Here is a 22,752-nt window from a genome sequence, read left to right as displayed (position 1 = left end):
AGTTAAATATATATAAGGTATACAGTAAAATGATACTTATAGTATAAATGCAAAACTGTTATTAATTAACATTGTATCATGAAGGCTATTTCCTATCTCAAATAAGAATATAAAAGGTACTTAATATAGAAGAATGAAAAAAAGGATGAAAGATTGCGCAGACAAATTCGCTGGAATCAGCTAGTAATATAAAATTCCTAATCGTAAAGCTTCTATGGGAATACTTTTACGAAGGTACATTACCTAAGTAACCGACATTGCACTTCTTAAGTAAGTTATATCATGTAATATTGAACACCTACGTCAATCAAATCATAGTAGGTAGGTACTTACTTATATTATTTATACATACGTACATACACTCCACAGAGTTGGGAGCTATAAGTATAGATAATACTGCGTGCTTCATTTATACGATGATTGAAAAATATATTTAATATATAATATTCTCGTGGTGTTTGTTACCAAACTCCACAGAAACGGCTTTACCAATTTTTATGAAATTTTATGTGCATATCGGATAGGTCTTAGAATCGGCCAACGGGGTCGGGTCTTAGAATATTTCATAACCTCAATGATATGTGTAAATAATATAAATTACGCTAAATATTATTTTTTTGTATTTATTTTTTATGATATGCATTAAAAATACATACAACCCTTAATTTTCACTACAATAGCGATTTTAATTTATATGGTAAAACAACGTTTGCAGAATCAGACAGTAGTTAGATATATATTTCAACTATTACTAGTAACAGATTAGTAAATTTTACAAACATTCACGTTGGAATCTATAAAAGATATAAAAATAAAAACTTATCCATTTACATTTCGTTCGTATTTAAATTATGCGCAGAGCAATTTCCAATAAATTAAATGTAAGTACTATTTTAAAAATAAGCACGGAATTATTTCTGTAATACGCTCCATTCATTCTTTTGTTTAGAAGACATTAATTTATTTGTTTGCTGAATGCTGGAAACACGAAAGCTATGCAGATTTATGCTTGTTCCGTGGTCGGGCCACGAATGCCAGGCCGGTAACGATGAGAACAGCGCCAGCCCACCACCGCACCGAAGCACCCTCCTCGAATAAAGCTATTCCGATAACCCCCTGTTTACAATAAAGGTATAATATATAAACACACAAATGTATATCTTGGTAAAATTAATTGAGCATCCTGGATAGCTGCAATCGATACAGAAAGAAAATGTAGCCTAAATATAGTTAACTACTGAAATAGGTATTAATAAATAAGACTAAAAAGGGGAAGTTCATTAATTACATGAGGCGATTTTATCAAATTTTCGACCCCCAATTGGATCCCCCTTGGTAAAATGTCGTGGAATTGGGTTCGACTCAATCCCTTTTTCATTAATCTCAAGAGAGAAATTTTTTTGGAAACGTATTGAGAAGCCACCTACTACTGTGCTACTTGCTTTCGATGATAATAATAATTCTTCACAATATTTTACACTGTTTCTTGCAGAACAAACATTCTTAAATATTATAATATTTGCCGAGACCCCCTCTCTCCCGCCACGTGCCGTTTAGGTGAGAATCGACTCTTCCTCATCAAACTCACTTTCACATTTATATTATTTTTTCCTTTTAGTGTTTGGGGAAAATGTCATGGTCTAGTTGACTTAGTATTCAAACTTACAACCACTGGGAATTTTTAATGAATTAATAATATGGTGCACCCGTTAGCTCTAACGGTATACACTGGCGGGGCACCAATGAAAGATGATAGTATGAGCAAGAAATTAGTCCATCCGTACAGATGATATACGTATGAGCAACAGTTAGTCCATCGTACCGATTTCACCGAAAATTAACCACGATGGCTTCCAGGGGAAACCGCGTGGAGTTCGACCTCAAAAAAAACTGAAAATTAATACAAGTGACGGCACTAGGCTCGCTCTCTGCCACGTTGGAATCAAATATACCCAGCAAAATGTGAGTATGTGATGTGTAGCATTCATAATAAAATCGATAGTTGACAATGGCAATCCCATTGTTAATTAGCAATATGGACTGATATTAAATGTGCCATGTTTTTTTTTTAGTGGATGATAATGTAATGATGCACCCGCCTGCGCTAACGGTTTACGCTGGCGGGGAACCAGTGGAGGATGATAGGATGAACATGAAGTCAGATCAGTTAGCTCATTGTGACAAATTCACCGGAAATTTATCACGATGATTTCCAGGGGGAACCACGTGGAGGTCGACCTGACATGATACATTGCTAGCAAAGGGATCATTAGTCCACATTACTAATAATCCCCTTCCCCTCCAGTGGGCCATGTTTTTTTTGTGGATGATAATGGAATGGTACACCCGCCTGCGCTAACGGTTTACGCTGGCGGGGCACCAGTGGAGGATGATAAGATGAGCATGAGGTCAGGTTAGTTAGCCCATCGTGACAAATTCACCAGTAATTTAACACGGTGGTTTCCAGGGGGAACCGCGTGGAGGTCGACCTGACATGGTACATTGCTAGCAATGGGGTTATCAATCCACATTACTAACAATCCCCTTCCCCCCCCAGTGGGCCATGTTAACCACGTGGTAATAAAGTTGACCACGCGGTATCTAATAAAAACCATTGTAATACCTTTCAGCTGAATTTATCACGATGGGCTAACTGACCTGGCCTCATGCTTATATTTTCATTCATTGTTACCCACCGATACTGCACCTATATAGCAAGTGGGTGCACCATTCCATTATTACCCATTAAATTTAAAAAAATGCCATTTGATATATGAGTCGTAAAGGTATTTAGAGAATATACTTACAGATAGAACATAGCTGGACGCAGCTGATATAACTGTAGGTTTTACGGAGTTTGTAGCGGCGTCGAGGGAGCGAAGATAGTGTCGACAACCCCATGTATTGGCGATCACCATAGCCACTAGCAACCCGCCCCATATGAGGTAGCTGTCACCCTAGTAAAATAATTATGACATACATTTTATTATTATTATTATTAATTTCTATACATTAAATAACTTCATTACTGGATATTAGATGGCCCTGAAGTAGCAAAATGTTGATATTTTATATTTTTGTTTTTTTATAAAAAAAAAATTTGTTTTTTTAAATAAAAAGTAAGCATGTGTACAAATATTGATAATGATCGGTTCAGTAGTTTGTGCGTTATAATACTATACAAATAAATAAAATTGAAGTGTCTGTTTGTAATTTAAAATTAACGGCTATTCACTAAATGTATATGACAGTACTTATGCAACTTAAATAAAAAAATATTTTCAATATTTTTATCTGTTTTTCTAACAAATGCTGCTGTTTCTCTAAAACGGCAGAACCGATTATGACATAGCCTTCACTAGTAACTAAAGATTCTGAGAAATTTATTTTAATAAAAAAAGTAATAAAAGACGACGCGAACGAATTCGTAGCTAACAGCTAGAGTAATACAATAATTTCGATGACTCGACCTATTTTTGCACTATAAATAATTTTGAATAACATTAGTTCCTGAATAAATAAATTAGGTATTTCCAATTTACGCGATGAAATTACAGTCTTCGCCGTCGTTTCAAACTATTCATTAACTCACTACGGCTAAGTATTTTGAAGCAAAACGTCAACCGCTAATTTAAGTCCTTAGGATGTTTGTATAAATCTTTTATATACACTAGCTGTGCCCGCGGTTTCATCCCCGTGAACTTTATAGCTTACTTGCTTAGCTTTTACCTGAGGCGCTTCGCTTGCATTGAATCAGAAATATTTGTTTTTTTTTTTAATAAAAAGTGTCCTATGTTCCTTCTTATTGAATGATGATCGTTCAGTAGTTTTTGCGTGAAAGCGTAACAGACATCCCCACATTCACATTTATAATTTTATTAAGGATTTGTTATTCTAATCTACATATGTATCTATAAGCTATATTACTGTAAAGTTTCATTAAAATCCGTTCAGTAGTTTTTGCGTGAAAGAGTAACAAAGATCCATCCATACTCACAAACTTTTATCTTTAGCCTAAAGTATACTATAAAAGTTTTTAGGGGTATGTGAGGGAAGTTATATCGAAAATTCTTCTTTCGGTGCTAATTCAAAGGAGTGGAAGTCGCAGGAACCAATAGATCGTGCGTGATGCTCTTCTTGGTACCCACATGAGTTTTCAGTAAAACACTGTTTTACTGAAAACTCATGTGGGCTACATAAACGATAGGCTAATCGGTAGTTGGGTTCGTGCCTTAGTAGGTACTTCCGCCATTGCATCGACCGAATGAAACCGACAATAACAGAAAGTTTTCTGATCATATAATATTATTTTCACTCGAAATACCGGGTTTTAAGAGGAAATCCCTTGTTTGGGAATATTTGGGGTATTTTATATTTTAAATGCAGCCATGCATGCGCTCCATATCCACTACGGAGCGCATGCTTTCGCGGGTTTGGAGTACCATTCCTTTCACCCCCTATGGTTCGGTAAAGTTGTCAAAGCCTGCTTGTAGATGGCGGTGTCAGTTAAATTCATAGGGAATTTGCTCTATAGTTGTATTCTCTTTGTTTACTTTATTGATGGTTGCAAATAGATTAATTATAAATATGCAACTTTAACTGTATGTAATAATGTAACATTTAAAATATTTTTTATTTTAACAAATTATTACTTATATTTTTTTGTTACCTAAACACCAAACATAAAAAAGTCGTTATGTTACTTACAACTATACTGTGTACTCCTGATAATTTTCCTAAAGTACTTCCTACAGACGCCCAAATACCAGCTAAAAATGCTTCTATAAACATTGTACGTATTTAATCTTTTTCCTTAATACGTCATTAAAATGTCATGTGTTTCTTATTTAAATTAAATTACTAGTTTAAGTCACTTCACGCATATTCAAAAGCTAAACTAATAATAAACAATACACGAAGAGAGGTTAGACAAGACACCATATATTATTATGACTTTATCAGTAAATAACTACATACATTACGTACTAAAACTCGTCAACAGTGTTGCCAACCTTAAAGCACTCAACATGGTATAAATAAATAAAATGTCTTAGATATATTTAGTTATTAGTTTAATTTGGTTCTCTACTTATAGTTTATGTTTTTTTACTTTTATAAGTGGCATATAAAAAGAAAAATAAGTCTCGTACATCATTACCTTATTTTAATCGATTTTTTAAGGACAAATCTCGTACCAATTTGTTCGAGGTATGTTTATTTTAAATATGAATAAATATTTCATTAAGTTATAAAAAAACATGGTAGAAGTATAAGTCCAGTTCTAGATTAATCATTGCCTACATCAATTAATGTGATTAGATAATATAAAAATAACAGTTTATATGAATTCATATTTGTATTAGTAAACAATTCCATACATATCGTATATATCTTGAAATTAGTTTCAGATACTACCAGCAAAAAAATATTGTTGGCACGATGTAAGTACATTAATCTTGATATAATACACACACATTGTGCCGAACATTGTGCTAACCACAGATAATATAATATTACATAGTGCTAACACAGGGAGTTAGCATAGAGTAACATTCCTGCTATCAACTTATGATCATATTTTTTAAATGACAGTGGCATGCCATTAGTTTGACAATAGAGATCATAAGTTTAAATTGACAGGCATTGACAAATTATTGCTATCTTCTTTTATCACCTAAAGTGACACATTTGTGCAACTGGGATAAAACAATAGTCATAAATATTGCTATATAAATGCATTCTATCTACTTATTTCCATTTATCTGTGCCACAGAAAATTTATATCAGCCTCTCAGTAGTGTGCAAGTAGTGTACTATCATTTAGTTATCTGTAATACAAACTTTCATATTTTTTTCTGTTTCTGCATTTTAGCACTAAAAATGAATAATATACGCGATAGTGACAATGTATTGATAATTTGGAAAAACAGCGAACCAAATGACTTAAGTAATTTAGTAAATGAAATTAAAATTTTGTCTAGAACGGGAAATGTTGTTCTAGAAAACTCCGAAATGATCACAGAATGTGAGTGAATAAATTTATTTGGTTTTAAGTTAAATAATAAAGATTAAAGATGTTAAAGTGCAGTGTATTTTAATTTAACTATATAGTATATTTTTTTATTTACACAGGTGTCTTAAATAAGTTTCACATCTCTGGTCATCTGTGATATATAGTTGTGTCCTTTCATGCTGTTCTGGGTTCTTATTTTATACTACACTATTTTTATTTCAGCTTCTCGAGCACCATCATCATTTAATATTGTAGTATCAAATTGGTTATCTCCTCAATCAGTCGTTCACAATGATGATCTATTAGAAATAATTATGAAACTCCTAAAACCTAGTGGAAAATTGATATTGAAGGATGCAACAAATCTAACAAGTACTCTCAAGTTGAATGGCTTTATGAACATAGTAAAAGATTTAGATAATGTGTATATTGCCGAAAAGCCTAATTTTGAGGTAAGGTCACATTAAATATATTACAACATAATATTTTTAAATATTAAAAATGCAATAATACAAGCAAGAAAATCTTCTATCCATATATTTCAAAAAACGTTAAAATCTCATTTTATTTTTATCAATATATAACTGTTTTAATTCAATTTTATATTTGCAAATTAGTTACAAATAACACACTTCATGTAGTGCAACTAGTTTTGCTATAATTATGTGTACTAGTGGCCGAAATTCAGCCACAGACTAACAATAAATAAAAGAGTATATAAGTGTGTGTGTGTCAAATGCATGGTAGTGTGTGTAATATTGATTATATTGATTTATTGTATTTCTTATGCATAATTTTAAAAGAATATTAGCATACTGCATTCTCAATATAAATTTATAAGTGTGTGGAATATCATTTTTCTCCGCCTACACAATATTTTGTAAAAATGTGTACTAAATATTTGATTTACATATTAATATATAGATATATAGAAATTATATGCTGCAAATATTTGTCATGTGTATTCTTGCCTTTACAATTACAAGTGCTATATATATATATGTCATATGTACAACATGCACTACCAATAAATACCTCTACTATCACTGCATTAGGTTGGCAGGAAGATTTCTTATATACATAGCTACAAGTGCAGTATGGAGTGTAATATTATATTTTTTAATTAAAACTATAACATACTTCATGATGATTATGTAGTTATGAATGAAATAATTACCTGTTTAAAATGCTGCTCTAGTGATTGAGTTTTCATGTCTTTAACTGACATTTATTTCAATCACTAAAAGATTAGTTCCACAAACAATATGAAAATCCTTCTTATGGCACCACTATTACTATAATTAGAACTTATTTGATAAAAAATGTTTTGCAATATAATTATAAAATATGATAATTTTGAAATTGTAGGTTGGATCAAAAGTATTTCTTAATCTCGCAAAGAAACCAGCAGTTTGGAAAATAGATGATACAGTCGAAGCAGCTTGGACGGGAGGAAATGATGATGATATAATTGATCCTGATCAACTATTAGATGAAAATGATCTGAAAAAACCAGAGCAATCATTAAGAGGTAATGTTTTGCTTAGTATTATTTTTAATAACTGTTTAATTTTCATTATAATAGACAAACAGTTAACATATTTGTTTGTGTTGTATTAATAATATGCATATTTAAATTTGGTATTTGGGTCCATATTTATTTCATCAAAATGAAAGTAGCTTTAGTGCTGTATCATTATTATTAGCCTAATTTTATTTTAGATAAAAAATGTTAATGAGTTATATCAATATTTTTTCTTATTAATAAGGAATTCTAAAATATCATCATTACCTTGCATTTAAACATTATTTTACTTCACTGTGGTCCCTCTTTTATACACTATTTTCAATCAGCTATATATCCGAATTTACTCTCCATGCATTATCATCTTTTACATAGCTTGTTTATACTATTTTTGGTTGTCTTTTCCCATTCAGTCTTTCCCACAAGGCACAAAATGATTTACTTTACAACTAGTCGCAGGCTCAATTTTCAGACATCCTCATATTTACATTTTAATCAATAATTTCTGATCACTCCTCACACCCATCTCAAAATCCACTGCAAATATACAAATACATATAAATTATAGGTATATACCTTGATGATAAAAATTTATGGTACCTACCGTAATACACAATGAAAAGGACTTTAAATTACTGTACTAGTAATCTCAAATAGTAAATGGGTTAATTCTGTAATTGAAATAGGTATTGGACTAAAATACAGTTTATAATTTTAAACTCATTGCAATAGCGTAAAATTATACACTAAATGAATATTGCAATGTAATTAGTACTTATTCGCATACTATATATTTTTATCAATCTGCTAGTAATCTTGATAAACAAATTGAGGTTTTGTGTTTCAAGCTGGCATTGATAATAATACGGCACGCGGGGGTTTTGTGTTGCCAATAATGACTCATACAGTTTTGTTAGGTCAGTGCCACCTTGCTGTTCTAACATACATTATAGTCATTTCGCATTTCAAGTCTCAGTGCACGTCTTGTACAAAGGCTTGCTTATTATACGATGTTATTGATATTACTTAACCTATACCATATCTCCTCCTAATCCCCTCATGCCTGGGTACAACATGTACAGGAGGAGGATTCTACGTGGACCAGGCTAGAAACCAACACCTCTTCATCTTATTGTCCAGCACTGGTGTCCTGCGTATACCGTTAGCACTGGCAGGTGCATCATTCCATTATAAACAGCTCAATTACAAGATAAACAAAAATATCTGTGTGGCTAAAAATCTTTAACAAATATTTCAATAGAAAACTTTACCATAATGGACAAATATATTGTTTTAAGACTCTTTAGATTGATAGTTTGGCAAGCAAAGCTGCATTCCGTTGCTATGATTATTATGTTAAATACGGGGACAGTAACTCATTGGGGAATATAATACACCAACTAATAAATATTCCATACGATTAAAAGAGAGTAACACAGAGTATTTGTTATGAAGAGCCGGAAATTAGTGAAACTTTTGTACCTACTAACGGTACTGGTAAATAAACAGATTGGTTACCGGATGAAACGGTAACCGCCGTCTAATTGACTGTTACCTTCACAAGATTATACCGTGATGACTGAGATGTCCGACATATATATGTATGTACCTGTATATTTACAATATACAATAAATTATTTATCAATAGACTATTACTACTAGAATCGAGCTATTAAAATCCATTTTGCCAATAATGTGATATAAATCAGGTTTTGCATAGGTATAGGTGTAGACTGTATATGAATGAGATAGTATAATAAAAACGAAGAAATTATAGTGAAACACTTATTAATCGAAATATCGTCTGTTTATTTTTGGATTTACTTCTTTCGATTAATAAGTGTTTCATTATAAACAGGACTTTCCTTTGTAGGTACTTATATCTAAAATATGTAAGTTATTAAACGATTAATTGGCGTGTTGTTTATATATTTAGTGCATTAAATACCTAATAAAACATTCTGACACGTTAAGTTGGGGTCATGTGTGATATTATGAGATAAGCGATAACTGTTATCTTTTCTTATAATGGTCAGACCATTGATATTGTTGATACCTACACACTATAAACAATTTTGATGACGTCAATACATATTGTAAACGTGCATAAACTTCGGTTTGGTACTGTTTGCTGGGAATATCCATGTATTTATTATCTTTTATGTAGGAGTCATATGGTACGTGATGAATAACCAACTTCAGACCAAAGTTTTCGTCTGACATTTGCAAATAGGCCCTCGTCACTGCGTGATCAACATTAAAAAATATTTGACAGAAAAGCCAATATTATATAGACAATAACTAAGCAGCACTCAATATGTGCAGATATTATTTTTTGTGTAAAAAATAAAATAAAATAAATTTCGTCTATTCGATTTTGACTAATTTTTGATTATTTCATATATAACTGAAGCAAATTGATTGCTCCTTGTCATAAGTCTGTTTAATGAGTAGTAGAATAAAAAAATAAGGATTAAAGTGCTTAATTAAGTTGATTTAAAGTGAAACTACTTATATTTTTAATAAATAAAGGTTCATTTCACTTTATTTCACTTAATAATTGTACTAGGTTTGTTTTTTGGTACCTTATTCACTATGACACCCTTGTATACAAAAACATTGTAATGTCAATTTAAATTCTACGGTGGTGTATGCCATCGTTCAATACGGTTTGAATTCAGTGTGGTGAAATTTAGTGCATACTTATTTATGTAGCTGACTATGACAGTATCTCTCTCGCGTTGATACACGTAGCTGCTCATAAGTTGGACCCATTTTCGAAACCATCACTAACTAACTAACTAATATTTACAGTATGTGCGACAACTGGGAAACGAAAAGCATGCGCCGACTGTTCGTGCGGTCTCGCCGAAGAGCTACGCGGCGAAACCAAGCAGACGCCTAAGTCATCCTGTGGAAGTGTAAATATTTATTTTTTTACTAATATTATAAACGCGGAAGTTTGTGAGTGTGGATGGATGGATGTTTATTATTCTTTCACGCAAAAAACCACTGAATGAATTTTAATGAAACTTTAAATATATTGTAATTGTTTACGTATTTACAAGATACGTCACTATTGTGCAGGTTTCATTGTCTATAGTTATAGAAGTCGTTTGCTAAGAAATTGAACAAGTATTTCTTCGGACTGCTGCTGCTTTCGTCGTATTTCTATTATAAACAAATATCTCTTTAAGTAATAGCTGTATTACTGTTAAGAGTAAAACTAGTATTAAGTTATTTTACTATATATTTCACCTTTTACACGTTTTACAAATAACTGTTGAATATATTATAAAAAATAAAAACAGGAAATACTTATAGAAAATCAGCCGACTCGCGCGATATATTTTCCCCGTTTTTACAACGTTTTCATTGCAACTCCGCTCATGATGGTTGAAACATGATGTTGTCTTCCTCGATAAATCGGTTATCCAACACTAAATAATTTTCAAGAAAGGTCGTTAACTCAAGGGTTCATGAGTCCTTTGGCTATTAGATTGTCGCTCGAACTGTGCATTTTAAAATTATGAGATTGGTAGTCGATAAGATGTATGTATGCCTATGCCTACGGTTCTATGACTGCTCTTCACGACGCAGCAGAAGGGAGGTCTTACTCAACATTGGATAAATGTGTACTATGACTAAGCCTTACAAATTGCTCATTTCTTATTATACATTTTTATGACATCATGAGTTTCGTGTTTCCTGTTTTCATAAGTATGTGTTATTTATTTCAGTGCTACCTGGGCGATGCTTTCCGCTGCGCTACGTGCCCGTACCTAGGTATGCCGGCATTCAAACCAGGAGAAAAAGTTGTGCTGGATCTCAAATCAGATATATGAAAGTACTCTCATTCCTCTCGCTTCAGTAAAACTCTAGGTTTATACATTTTTGTACTACGAGTAGTATTCTATGTTGTGATTGTTTAAATATATTATAATTATGCACATACATTATATTTTTTTAATCATACAAGAATTTATGTACCTACCACCTTTCTATGGAAATAAGGGACTAATTATTTAATCAGGGAGCAACAATTGATGGAACGTAATTTAACGTATAAACATATGGACAACAGATTTCGCAAATAGATTCTGAAATGCTCCGAAAAAAAATTACAAAATGCAATGTGAGTAATGCAAATTTTATATGTATCATTGACTTATTGGTACCATATACTTTTGATAAGACACAAAAAATCTAGATTTACGTCTTATGCACATTTACTTCACATTTTTAATTCTTTTCTATGTTTTTGTATTTTTTATTATATATGATCTTTTATTTCGATATTCCTCATTGTGTAATTGTCACACTTTACGCTTTATTTATGTATCTAATTGAAATTATACTGTTTCTGCATTTCCACTACGAAAGATTAACATGTCATGCATTTTCTCCTGTAATTTCACTGCCATATCTCAGCCTATAAACACAAAGTAAACTGCTTGCCGCCTGAATTAGTCGAGACCGAGGTACCTACGCGTACTTTTTACTTCGTTTCTCCGCATGATGCTAATATTTGTATTATAATTCAGGAGTATGATTGCTTGTTTTGGTCTGCTTGATTTATATATATTATATTATGTATGTATTCACAAAAAAACTATATTTAAGTATTTTTAGCAGTTGTCTAGTACCCATAAGATAAGCTCTATTTAGCTTTGTAGTAGGTTTGTAGTAGGACTGTGAATTGTCCAGGTTCATTATTATTCTTTAAAATCAGAAGGATTGTGACAATAAAACAAATTGTTAGCAAATATTCATTATACATATTTTCTCTTCTTTTTACAAACAGTTAACTTATTTTAACATATCTCGATCTATAACATTTTCCATTTACAATTTAAATCTGAAATAGTACTCATTCCGCTATACAATAAAATATAGTAATATATTTTTGCCATATTTGTCATATAATTATATAACAATTTTTATATTTATTTATCTATTAAATGACACAACATTTCCTGTTCTCTACATATTAATCTTACGAAAACAGTTTGAAGTGTGTAAAAATATTTTATATTTTATAAAACACATTACAATGGAAATATACAGAATTCAGTATGTCATATTACTGTATCTGTCTGGGATGAAAAGAAAGACAAGATAATTCTTATGTTTCGTGTGTTAAACCTAATAAAATATGTTTCTTAAACTAGTGAAAGACTATCCCCTTTATTTATAAAAACTCTAAACATCTAATAAACCTATTTTAGTTATTGACATACTTTGTCCCTCTTTCGAGTTATTTTAGTAACTTGAAGGAAAGTGATATAAATTCAATACTTAAAATAGGTTTGTACAATGTTTTAGTGTTTATAAACAAGTATGTATATTATATATTGATAAAATTGCTATGAATGGCACAATCATTTGTGTCGATCATTCGTAATGTTAGTTGGCGGCGTATGGAATTTACAAACTATGAAAACCAGTACTGGCCGTGTTGGCAACCACATATTTGATATATTTCTTGGTTTAATATCTTATAGCGTTATTTGAAATTATAGTAATTCATATGAAAACTATATAAAACTTATTAGACCTTTCACTATATATACACTGACTGTATTTATTTTGGACTGTAATTAACATGTAAATATCACTATAAAGTAAATATATCGTTGATTGTTTTTATATTAAATTTGATTTAATGACCAGGGTCTTAATTATGTTACTGCTGCTAAATACGTTATGCCATTAACAATTCTCACTTGTAACCTATATAATATTGATGGGTTTGTGTTTGTATGAACCGTTTGAGAGATGCTGCCGTTAGTAATCGTACGGTAGGTAAATGCAACTGTAAAAGGTCATTTAGTACGTAAAATGGTACTTTTAATCTATTTCAAATGAGAATTGTTACGAACATCGTTACATAATTAAGTTCATAGTTGCAATTACGAACCATACAACTTGTAAATGCAAGTCTCAAAAGGGAAATGTAAAATTGCTAACCTTTCGATTTTAATCAGTCACAACTGAGAATTGATTGCAACTGGTTCATGTACCGAAACACAAGGTTTTTGCAATACAAACAAGTTAGAAATGTATAAACTCAACAGACTGACACAAGTACCAGCGTCATAAATATAAAGAACAAGGTATATTAGGGCAGTAGAGCCTATACACGTGCATTTTTTTAAAGTCTTAAACGTTAATATAAAATAGTATAATATTAATGAGGCGAAAACTATTTAATTGTATGTGTAGGTTTCACTTAAAGCAGCTGGAAGAACTAGAATACGTTGTCAACATATAGGCTAAAGAACGCGAAGATAAACATAGTTATAACTTTCCTTTGAGACATTGTTATTTTTCTATATTTTACAGTATGATATCTTCAATTTCATTAAGTTAGTAATTAAATTATCATTCTATGAATGTTTTATTTATTATTGTACTTTGGGGATTTAACGGTATGTGCAAATTTTACTTTTTTCCTATTTTATGGATATTCTCATTACAAAATAATTTATATTTTTCACAGTTTTTATTTATTGTTCCTTTGTTTCATATTTCTAAATTATTATCATATAAATGTAGTAAGCAGATTTTATTGTAAAATTTGTATTAAATTATATTTATTTGTCTGTATATATAATAATTAATAATCTTTAAGTATATAAGAATTAATATTTATAATAGAAAAATATAATTATCCAATAGGTAGTAAATATCAGAATTGCCAATAAATATATATACACACATATTTGAATACAATCATCTGTCTTATATAATTGAAATAAATTTCCTTGTTTTCGAATGCATAATGATTCATGTAAATTAAAATTTCAAATTACATTCACGTAGGTAAAAATAGTTTTGTTATGTAGAGATTAGAAAACTCCGAATTATCGCTAAGGTAAAGCTATAGATCAATTTATCAGACGTACAGTATGGAAAAAATGTTTTTATTTTGGAAGAAAGTTCCGAATGTTTAATTAGAACTTAGTACTAAATAATGTGGAGTTGTCTTATTATTGCGAGTCTAACTCACACTTCACCTTTTAATTCATATAACAATTTTTTTTATTGTATTTATACTTCATGTTACTTATTTAATTTGTGTCAATTGTAACGTTTATTTTACATCAACCTCATTTATACACAGTGAATAGGCTCTTACTTATACTGCTCATACTTATCTTAATGTTTCAAGTTATATTTATTAGTGGATCAGAGAAGATATATCAGAGACTTTTTGGTTCACTTTTAAATGATAACGTTTGGTTGATCACAAATAAATCTAAAATTATTATGTCAGTCTCTTGCGTCTAAATAATATTATTTACAATTAACTCACAGTAACAATTATAATAATAATAATAATAAATCGTAACTTTTAATACAAAGGTCATGCTGAAACTCATTTACATCTACAGAAGGTTAAGTTAAATGTAAATTGTACAAAATTACAAAGACATGACGTTTATCTATATTTGTAAGTGTGTGTATAATTAACTCCATAATAAATAATAGGAGACGTGGAAGAACAATGATTACGCCAATTAAAGGGCCAATAGATAAATAATATAAGTATGGAGAGACATGCCGTGACACCACGTGTGTTTATATTGTTATTTCTATAAGTAATATCTACCATGATTGTGCCAGATGTATTTTCGTAGTTCAAAGCTATTAATAGCACCATTCACTGAAATAAGTTAATACTTTCTGAATGTGGATTTTAGGATATAATACTTTTTGTAACGAATTTTGTACTAAATGACCATCCAGCTTTTTGGATTGATTGGAAGCGAGGCCGAGCATGACATGCACGGAGTTAGCGCGCCCATATTCATAATAAATGCTCCTATCTCATAAATTTAAGTAATATCTTCAGTGAAACTATTATCCCACAACATTCAGTAAAGCGTCCCAGTCTTTTTAAAAGTTTATTTTCATCAAATTGAGATCTTGTTTAGACTTGTTTGCGACCGGCTCGCGAGAGGCGGGCCTCGCCGCGGCGAGACACTAGTCTTAAAGTTTGTGAGGTAGGCATAGTCATGATCTAATGAAAGCGCCTTGTTAGAAAATACCGATTAATAAAATGAGATCTTTCATTATAATTACAAATAATATAAAGACGATAAAACTACAATTACATACAACATAATTATTAAATGTACAACACCTTCCGTCCCCGGGTAGGTGTTTACTTCGTGGCAGTCAACAATGAACATACCAATATAAGCTCGAAACGTTTGGCGGTACAATGAAACTAACATTTGTCAAACAAACTCAACGGTCCAATTCCATTTTGTTATGTTGCTTAACGGACAAACTGCGATATTTGGCAATTTCACTAATTTACTCGTTTGCTTCGGACTATGGCAAATTTTCTAAAAACATTATATTATTAAAAGGTGGCATAGTTATGCGACATATGCACTATAACAACTTGACTATGCTACCTTCCACCTAATTACACTACATAACATTCTAGAATTCCATGGCTTAACATCGCCCCACATCGTAATTGCTACCGATGAATTAAATCGTCGTAGTATATTATGAAAACTTAATTTGGACAAGACGAAACAATTGAAATAACTTAGTTACTTATTAATAATATACAAAAAATAATTTGATTTTTGATATGGCCATGCATTAGTCGTTATTTCACATAACGATATATGTATATTAATCACAGACGCTACTTGTTACATTTGTTTTAAGTATCAGATTTCCCAGCGATGTATTTTTGAGTATACAACAATATACTTAGCATAACTCACTTATCCTAAAACATATACATTTCCTTTATCAACCAATACCTCTTACCACTCTGACCAATAACTACAAAATATCACAGACTGTGTGTTTATTATGTATACATCTTCTCATAGAAAAGTTATGTGTATCACACATGGACGTCAAAAACCAATAGAGATGACATCTAATAACCATGATTATTACATATTATATTACAATATATATCAATTATCAACATTTATATTATTTATATACGATCGAATTATTTGTCAGAAGAATTTGCCATTGTTATTTAGCGAAGTATCTACCACTTGTATCTACAATTACCGTGAAGGATTGGGAATTGTTTGAATGCCCTTGTGTAGTATTCCGAGGGTTACGTTATAGGTACCGACGCGGCGCTGCCAGCGTCGGGCTCGCAGCCACGTCGGTGGATATGTTTGCAGTCACAACCATTGAATGATAATGGAACTTTTGACTCGACTGCTTGCAAGAAACTTATTGAACCGGAGTACACGAAGGACGAGCATCAGTCAAGAATTAAGCACACGTCAGCCCATTACTACTATCTACTACTAACATTCATTGTACCATGTGTCTAAAGTATGCGGAGCCATTTCATCTCTGACAATTTAAATCTCATTGGTTATCACAATATCTAACCTACTTTAAGATCTGGTAGAAACTTACACATTGATATTTTGTGCTGAATTGTAAATTATTTACTCCATTTTCAACACTTCATAGTGCTTTGGAGTGCACAAACTGTCTTTGCGCATTCCATTAACATTCGCGTGTCCATAACATACGAGCACCCCTGCTGTGGTACTATGCGGCACACCGAAGCGACGTGTTACAGTTAGTGATAACAACGATGCTATATTTGTGACATATTAATTTAGTCATGGAGTGTAGTAACGTTAACTTTGACCTAAGTTACATACATATTTACAAACATCGTACACGAACGCGTACAGAAGCACCCGACAGTAAAAAGCACCTAAAGTTCCCGAATAGAATATCATAAGCGTACGATTGTGGACTGCCGATCGCTGCAGGATCTGGTAACCACCCCGTGCTCTCGGGCGACGCACGAGGTCAGCAACTCACTGGGATACGATTTAATTTACATTGGTTTCCTCATAAAAAATCTAGTATTTTATACTAAAATAGTAACAGTACCTACGCATCCACCGACAATTGTGATGGCTTGTCACGAACGCTTCCAGAAAATATGGACACTAAAACAATCAGAGTTCGAAATGAGAGTTTTTGCAACGAAGGCGATCACACCACATTTAAGATAGTTCTCCTCCAAACTTACACATAAAATACCGACAGTTCGTCATTAACAGCGTAGTTCAGCGTTTCTTATGTGGCGGACGGTCATCCTCGCAGACGTCGGACGCCGACCACCGTCGTTTGCGAGCGTCTTCTTTGACGCTGAGGTTCTCAGGATGCGTTTGCGGAGGCGCCGGGCTGTGAAGCGCGGGCGCCGGTGCCGGAGCTGGCGCCGCATGCTTGCGTGCCACTAGCGATACACACACGTCGCCGACCTGCAACCTTTGCACGCGCAGACCGTACCGCGCCAGCGTACGCTCTGGCTTGTACGACGACCATCCTCGCCCGTATACGAAGAACGGATGCTCCACGGTGGACTCCAATTCCACCTGAAATTAAATAGCTCCATTTTAACCACTTTATATAAATTATCTGCAAAAAAATGATGAAAAAGCGTAATTTATAAACTTTTGAAATTATACAGAATTATATAGAAAGTCGGTAAATTTCTTCACCGAAAATAAAACGCCTAATATACTTGTATTATCCAAATAATGAGAAATGTAAAAAAAATATAAATATAAAATCTATGTCACACAAAATGTTTTTTTTCTATCTATGAATCTAAATAAAACTATTAACTATCATAGGGAAGTATTGACACAGCATTTGAAATATGGTACCCACAATAGGCGACCCACCCTTGGAGACGTCTTTGCACAAATTGTTCCTTGGGTAAATTTAATAGGTAATCATACGTAAAATAAAATCGTAATTCTGTCTTTTGTACAAAAAAACAAATTGTATATATTGTACATGTTGCTAAGTATTTTTCGTTCCAATCAGATAACAATCAAAACAGTAACAGTTAGAGCCTATTATTGTTCAAAATATAAACAAGTATAATTAAGGATAGAAAACAAAAATATACCTGTGAGCGATTCCTATCGTAAGTGAGAGTAAGGGCCAACTTGTCACCCCGCTCGTCCAGACGTAGTACAGTGCACTGTGTTAGAGTTAAATCACCATTTCTCTCTGCGCTTGACATGAAGTCCTCTATGCGCATCTCCTCGACGCGCCGTAGCGAACCATCCTCCAATCGAATGAGCGCACCTCGGCAGAAATACGGCGCGGGAGCACCGCGTTCTGGAGACATTGGCGGCTCCTGGAATGTGTTGTGAATACATTAATTAGTAAAATTTTACATTTTTACCTTCAGGGGTACAGAATGTGCTTGATTCTGAAGCACCTACAAATAAATCGAACCGTGAAGCTAAAATTGTAACTTGAGAGTTTAAAGCATTTCTTTCATAAAATAAACTAAATTCAAAGTAGTTTCGACTTCATCTATACTAATATAAATACTTGATTTGTTGTATGTTCGTTTGGCTGTAAGCACAAAAAACTAGAACAATTTTATTTATTCTTTCCCTATAGCTACACCACATAGGCTATTTTTCAAGCGGGCGTAACCTGATGCTGAAGCATGTTTAGTTCTTTAAAATAACCTTCATTCAGAATTGATATAGAATTTTTGACACAGGTTTTTCAAATTTTGTGAATAGTTTTTTTAGCTATATTTTTTTAAACAAAAGTATGAATTAATACTAACCTCTCTGAGTGGGGGAACGGGCGCCGGTGCTGATACAGGTGGCGAATGAGGCGCTGGTGCCGGCGGCACAAACCCTGAAGTGGGACGTGGCCGTAGAGGATAGTTAGCGGGCGGAGGCTGAGGGGGCGCTCGAGTTCGATATAGATACGACGTATACGGAGTTGGATGGGAAAGGAACTGTGCATACGCAGGGACAGATGGAAACGGCGCTGGAGCAGGCGTCGGAGGCGCCGGCATAGTATCGCGGGGCCGACGTGGCGCGTAGCGAGCGTAGGGCCGCGGCGGAGGTGCGAGGAACTCGGGTGCCATGCCGGTGGGCGGTGGTGGCGGGTACAGATGGCTCAGGGGCCCGAGCTGCCCCAACTGGGGCAGCGCCTCGCCAGGAAGGCTAGCCGAGATCATCGGACGCGCTGTGGACAAAAAAATAACATCGTTAATTAACATTGACTAAAAATGTCAAGTTGTTAAAATCTATAAATCTATTCTAAAAATCTATAAATGGTTATTAATAAATAGTTATTATACGCTTGATGGAAGGTGATACCTAATTAACCATCGCTTAGACATGAACATAGGGACATCAAAGTGGGTATAAACCTGTTTAGTTACCTAGTTATATATGATACCCCTCATGCCATTCTATTTCTGAAGACAAAGCTGTTATGCCGACGTAACTAGTAATTTTATTGCCATATTGTGATATGGCGATAATAAAAAAACGACTAGACAAAGGTACTACATACTTCATACGTTTGCCTCTAATAACGTAGGTATAAGAGGAGAATAAGAGTAAAGTATAAGAAATAAATAAGTAAAAATAACAGATGGTACAATAAAAACAGTTACATATATATCTATATTATAGATATTTGGAGTGGACAATATAGATACTCAGCTGAACTTATTAAAGCATACTTTATATTTATGTGAATGGTGTGTTATAAATCCTTCTTTAGGTATAGTCAGTGAATCTTGTCCATAAATAAACATGAACTGGACCGGTTCGTAGTAAGCCCTTGTTCTGCTACATACATATGGTATCATCTGACATCTGTGAGATTACTAACTCGACTTTAGAATAATGTCGAGATAAGAATGTAGAGCGAGTCGACGCCAACATTATAAATAGACTTTATTCACGTACATAAATGTTGGTAATTCAGTATATTTGCCACATGACGTTGTGTTGTCTGTCGTGTAACTATAAACACCATTTAATTTTAAGCCACTGGTATCTACCAGTGACTGCCAAGTCGAGAACATAAATTTTAATTGTTTTGGCGTCTTCTATCGGTCAAAGACTGAAGCCAATTAGGTGCTACAATTAGAATAATAATAGGTACACTCATTAAATAAGAACTAAGCTAGTTCTATCATTAAAATATATTGTAGCCGACTGTGTCAATGTTGAATAGGTTTGTAAATATTTATTGCAATATTTTTCAATACCATATGTTCGCGAAAATATATTGTTTATTTATAAACGTAATATATACATAAATATTTTCACAATACTTCATTACACCTTGCATGATATAAGTAGTTTTTGCACAAAATAGATGTACCTATGACATTGTAGTTAGATAATTAACAAATTTAATCATACACAGTTTACGTCAATATATATATACGATTATTGCGATTGATTGAAATAAACAAATATTATATAAACATATTATTGTTACACAGATATGTGTATATCTTGTTATTAGACCTGCCGTATGTTTATTAGGTGCCTCAATCACACTGGATAAAATTAAAACTAAATACGCTCTTGGATTACTATTAGTCAGGTCAGATACCTCAACGATACATCTATTATATAAACCACGATAAATGCATCTATATATATCGGTAACATAATTTCAATATATGACTCTACTGAATCCTTAAGATTCCTTCGCGCATTATTCAGGCGATAATTAGAAGAGCCAAGAGTGCTCCGACGCACCTGCGCAAACAATAAGCTTTTGTCGAGTTAGCACTGCGCACTGAGGGGTTGGGTTTACTCGTATCGAATTGGAAGTCCACAGCAGGGATGTCAAACGTACGAGTGTTTTTTTTATTGGGCGACAATGGTATGCTGCACTCGCCTACGCTAACGGTTTACGCTAGCGGGGCACCAGTGGAGCCCAGCCAGCCAGAGTATAAGATGAGCGTGAAGAAGAGTAGGATGGTTTCCAGGAGAAACTGCGTGGAGGTCAACCATTAATAGTACATTAATAGCAATGATGTTATTGGAATTGGACAGTCCTCATTACTAACAAATCCCTTACCCCCCGTACGAGTGATATACGAGATTTTTTAAATTCTTCATACCTTAGTATGAAGAATTTAAAAACTCTCGTATTATCATCTTGATAATGTCTTATGGTTGGTAACCCTCGTTTACAGTCCAAACAATGCACTTAAGCTCATGTTACACGCGTGCACGTGTCTCAAAGTTGAAGTGGCTGAATCTAGGCTTAAAATCGTTATGTATATTGAATATCAATAAAGGGTCTATACTATAGGCAAGATGTTTTACAGTATCTGTATACACATCATAGTGTATAGGTAGAGTAAATTATTTGTCATATTTACTTCTTATTATAAATTAAGTAGAGAATATAAAGATTGTCTCTACCAGTATATCGGTATTTGAATTTAGAATAAGATAAATAGTAGTTGATACCTAATCAAAATTTAGATAACATCAAATTAACTCCTTAAAACTATAAAAAAATTATAAAAATGATTTTTAGTTCTTACGTAGCCTTGATATCGTAGGAGAGATTTTGTATGTGCTCCTAGTCACATTTTGTGTTCGTTTCAAATCGATAATTTGATAAGGAAAGTGTGTGTTAAATTAATAAGAAATTATATACCTAGTAGTTGTATTTATAAACATTGAAATTAATATAAAACCATTAGGTTTTCACAAAAATATGATCATATTGTTGTTCTTGTTTTTCCGCAAGTTTTGTGAGTGAGTAAATTAGCCTCAATGTATTCTTGCTTGTGTGATTCAGGACGCGGTGAAATGACTGTTCAATTCGAGATACTTTGCATAAATTATAAACCTTATATCCTCATGAGAAAATAATGATAATTATCATAAATAATTTTATTGAGTAAGTTGTATAATAGTGTTGATACTCTTTGGTATTACCCATGGAGTTAATTATGCATGAGATGTAGCCCGATTCTGCCATTGTACATTCTATGTTTATATATCTATCAATGTACGCATAGAATGTACCAAAAAACGAAATTAAAAAAGCTAAATATACTCTCATCTCACGTAATGCCGAATGACATTTAGAATTGTTTCAACTATTATTATGTTTAGGATGTTTACATATACATACGATATAACCATGTCTACTAGATTACAGATTACACTATCTGCCCTCCAATATACCTACATAACTCGCATTGTCCGTCTACATCATAGTAAAAAGCATAAGACATTTTGATTTAGAACATTCTAATTTTGAATGTTTCATTGCTCACACACGACGTTCGTAGATACGGGCAACAGCGCGTAGGCGCAGCAAGGACGCGAGTTCGCCGGCCGCGTGCCTACTAAAAAACATCAGAATGAATGGC

General features: G+C 32.9%; 3 protein-coding genes across 3 annotated transcripts in view; 1 reads left to right on the top strand and 2 right to left on the bottom strand.

Annotated features, from left to right (window-relative positions):
* Window positions 1-760: 760 nt before the first annotated feature.
* Window positions 761-4,988, bottom strand: LOC131848248 (uncharacterized). Its single transcript, XM_059198042.1, has 3 exons — window positions 4,708-4,988; window positions 2,808-2,957; window positions 761-1,116 (listed from the first exon to the last, which is right to left on the bottom strand). The coding sequence occupies exons 1-3, from the start codon at window positions 4,789-4,791 to the stop codon at window positions 994-996; spliced, it is 357 nt and encodes a 118-aa protein (XP_059054025.1). The 5' UTR covers window positions 4,792-4,988; the 3' UTR covers window positions 761-993.
* An 802-nt stretch (window positions 4,989-5,790) lies between these two features.
* On the top strand, window positions 5,791-11,521 carry LOC131848076 (anamorsin homolog). Its single transcript, XM_059197834.1, has 5 exons — window positions 5,791-6,025; window positions 6,236-6,465; window positions 7,382-7,544; window positions 10,353-10,459; window positions 11,279-11,521. The coding sequence occupies exons 1-5, from the start codon at window positions 5,881-5,883 to the stop codon at window positions 11,381-11,383; spliced, it is 750 nt and encodes a 249-aa protein (XP_059053817.1). The 5' UTR covers window positions 5,791-5,880; the 3' UTR covers window positions 11,384-11,521.
* A 1,336-nt stretch (window positions 11,522-12,857) lies between these two features.
* LOC131848164 (ataxin-1-like) overlaps window positions 12,858-22,752 on the bottom strand; it is a 34,344-nt gene continuing 24,449 nt past the window's right edge. Inside the window, exons 2-4 of the mRNA XM_059197933.1 lie at window positions 19,162-19,571; window positions 18,481-18,714; window positions 12,858-17,938 (exon numbers count right to left, since the gene is read on the bottom strand). Of these exons, the coding sequence (XP_059053916.1) occupies window positions 17,630-17,938; window positions 18,481-18,714; window positions 19,162-19,571 (953 nt within the window). The 3' untranslated portion in view covers window positions 12,858-17,629. The remainder of the gene's footprint in view (window positions 17,939-18,480; window positions 18,715-19,161; window positions 19,572-22,752) is intronic.

Source organism: Achroia grisella, unplaced genomic scaffold (genome assembly GCF_030625045.1).
Source record: "Achroia grisella isolate CSIRO2021 unplaced genomic scaffold, CSIRO_AGI_Agris_v1 utg546, whole genome shotgun sequence".
NCBI classification, from domain to species: domain Eukaryota; kingdom Metazoa; phylum Arthropoda; class Insecta; order Lepidoptera; family Pyralidae; genus Achroia; species Achroia grisella.
This window is presented reverse-complemented; position numbering and strand designations above follow the sequence as displayed.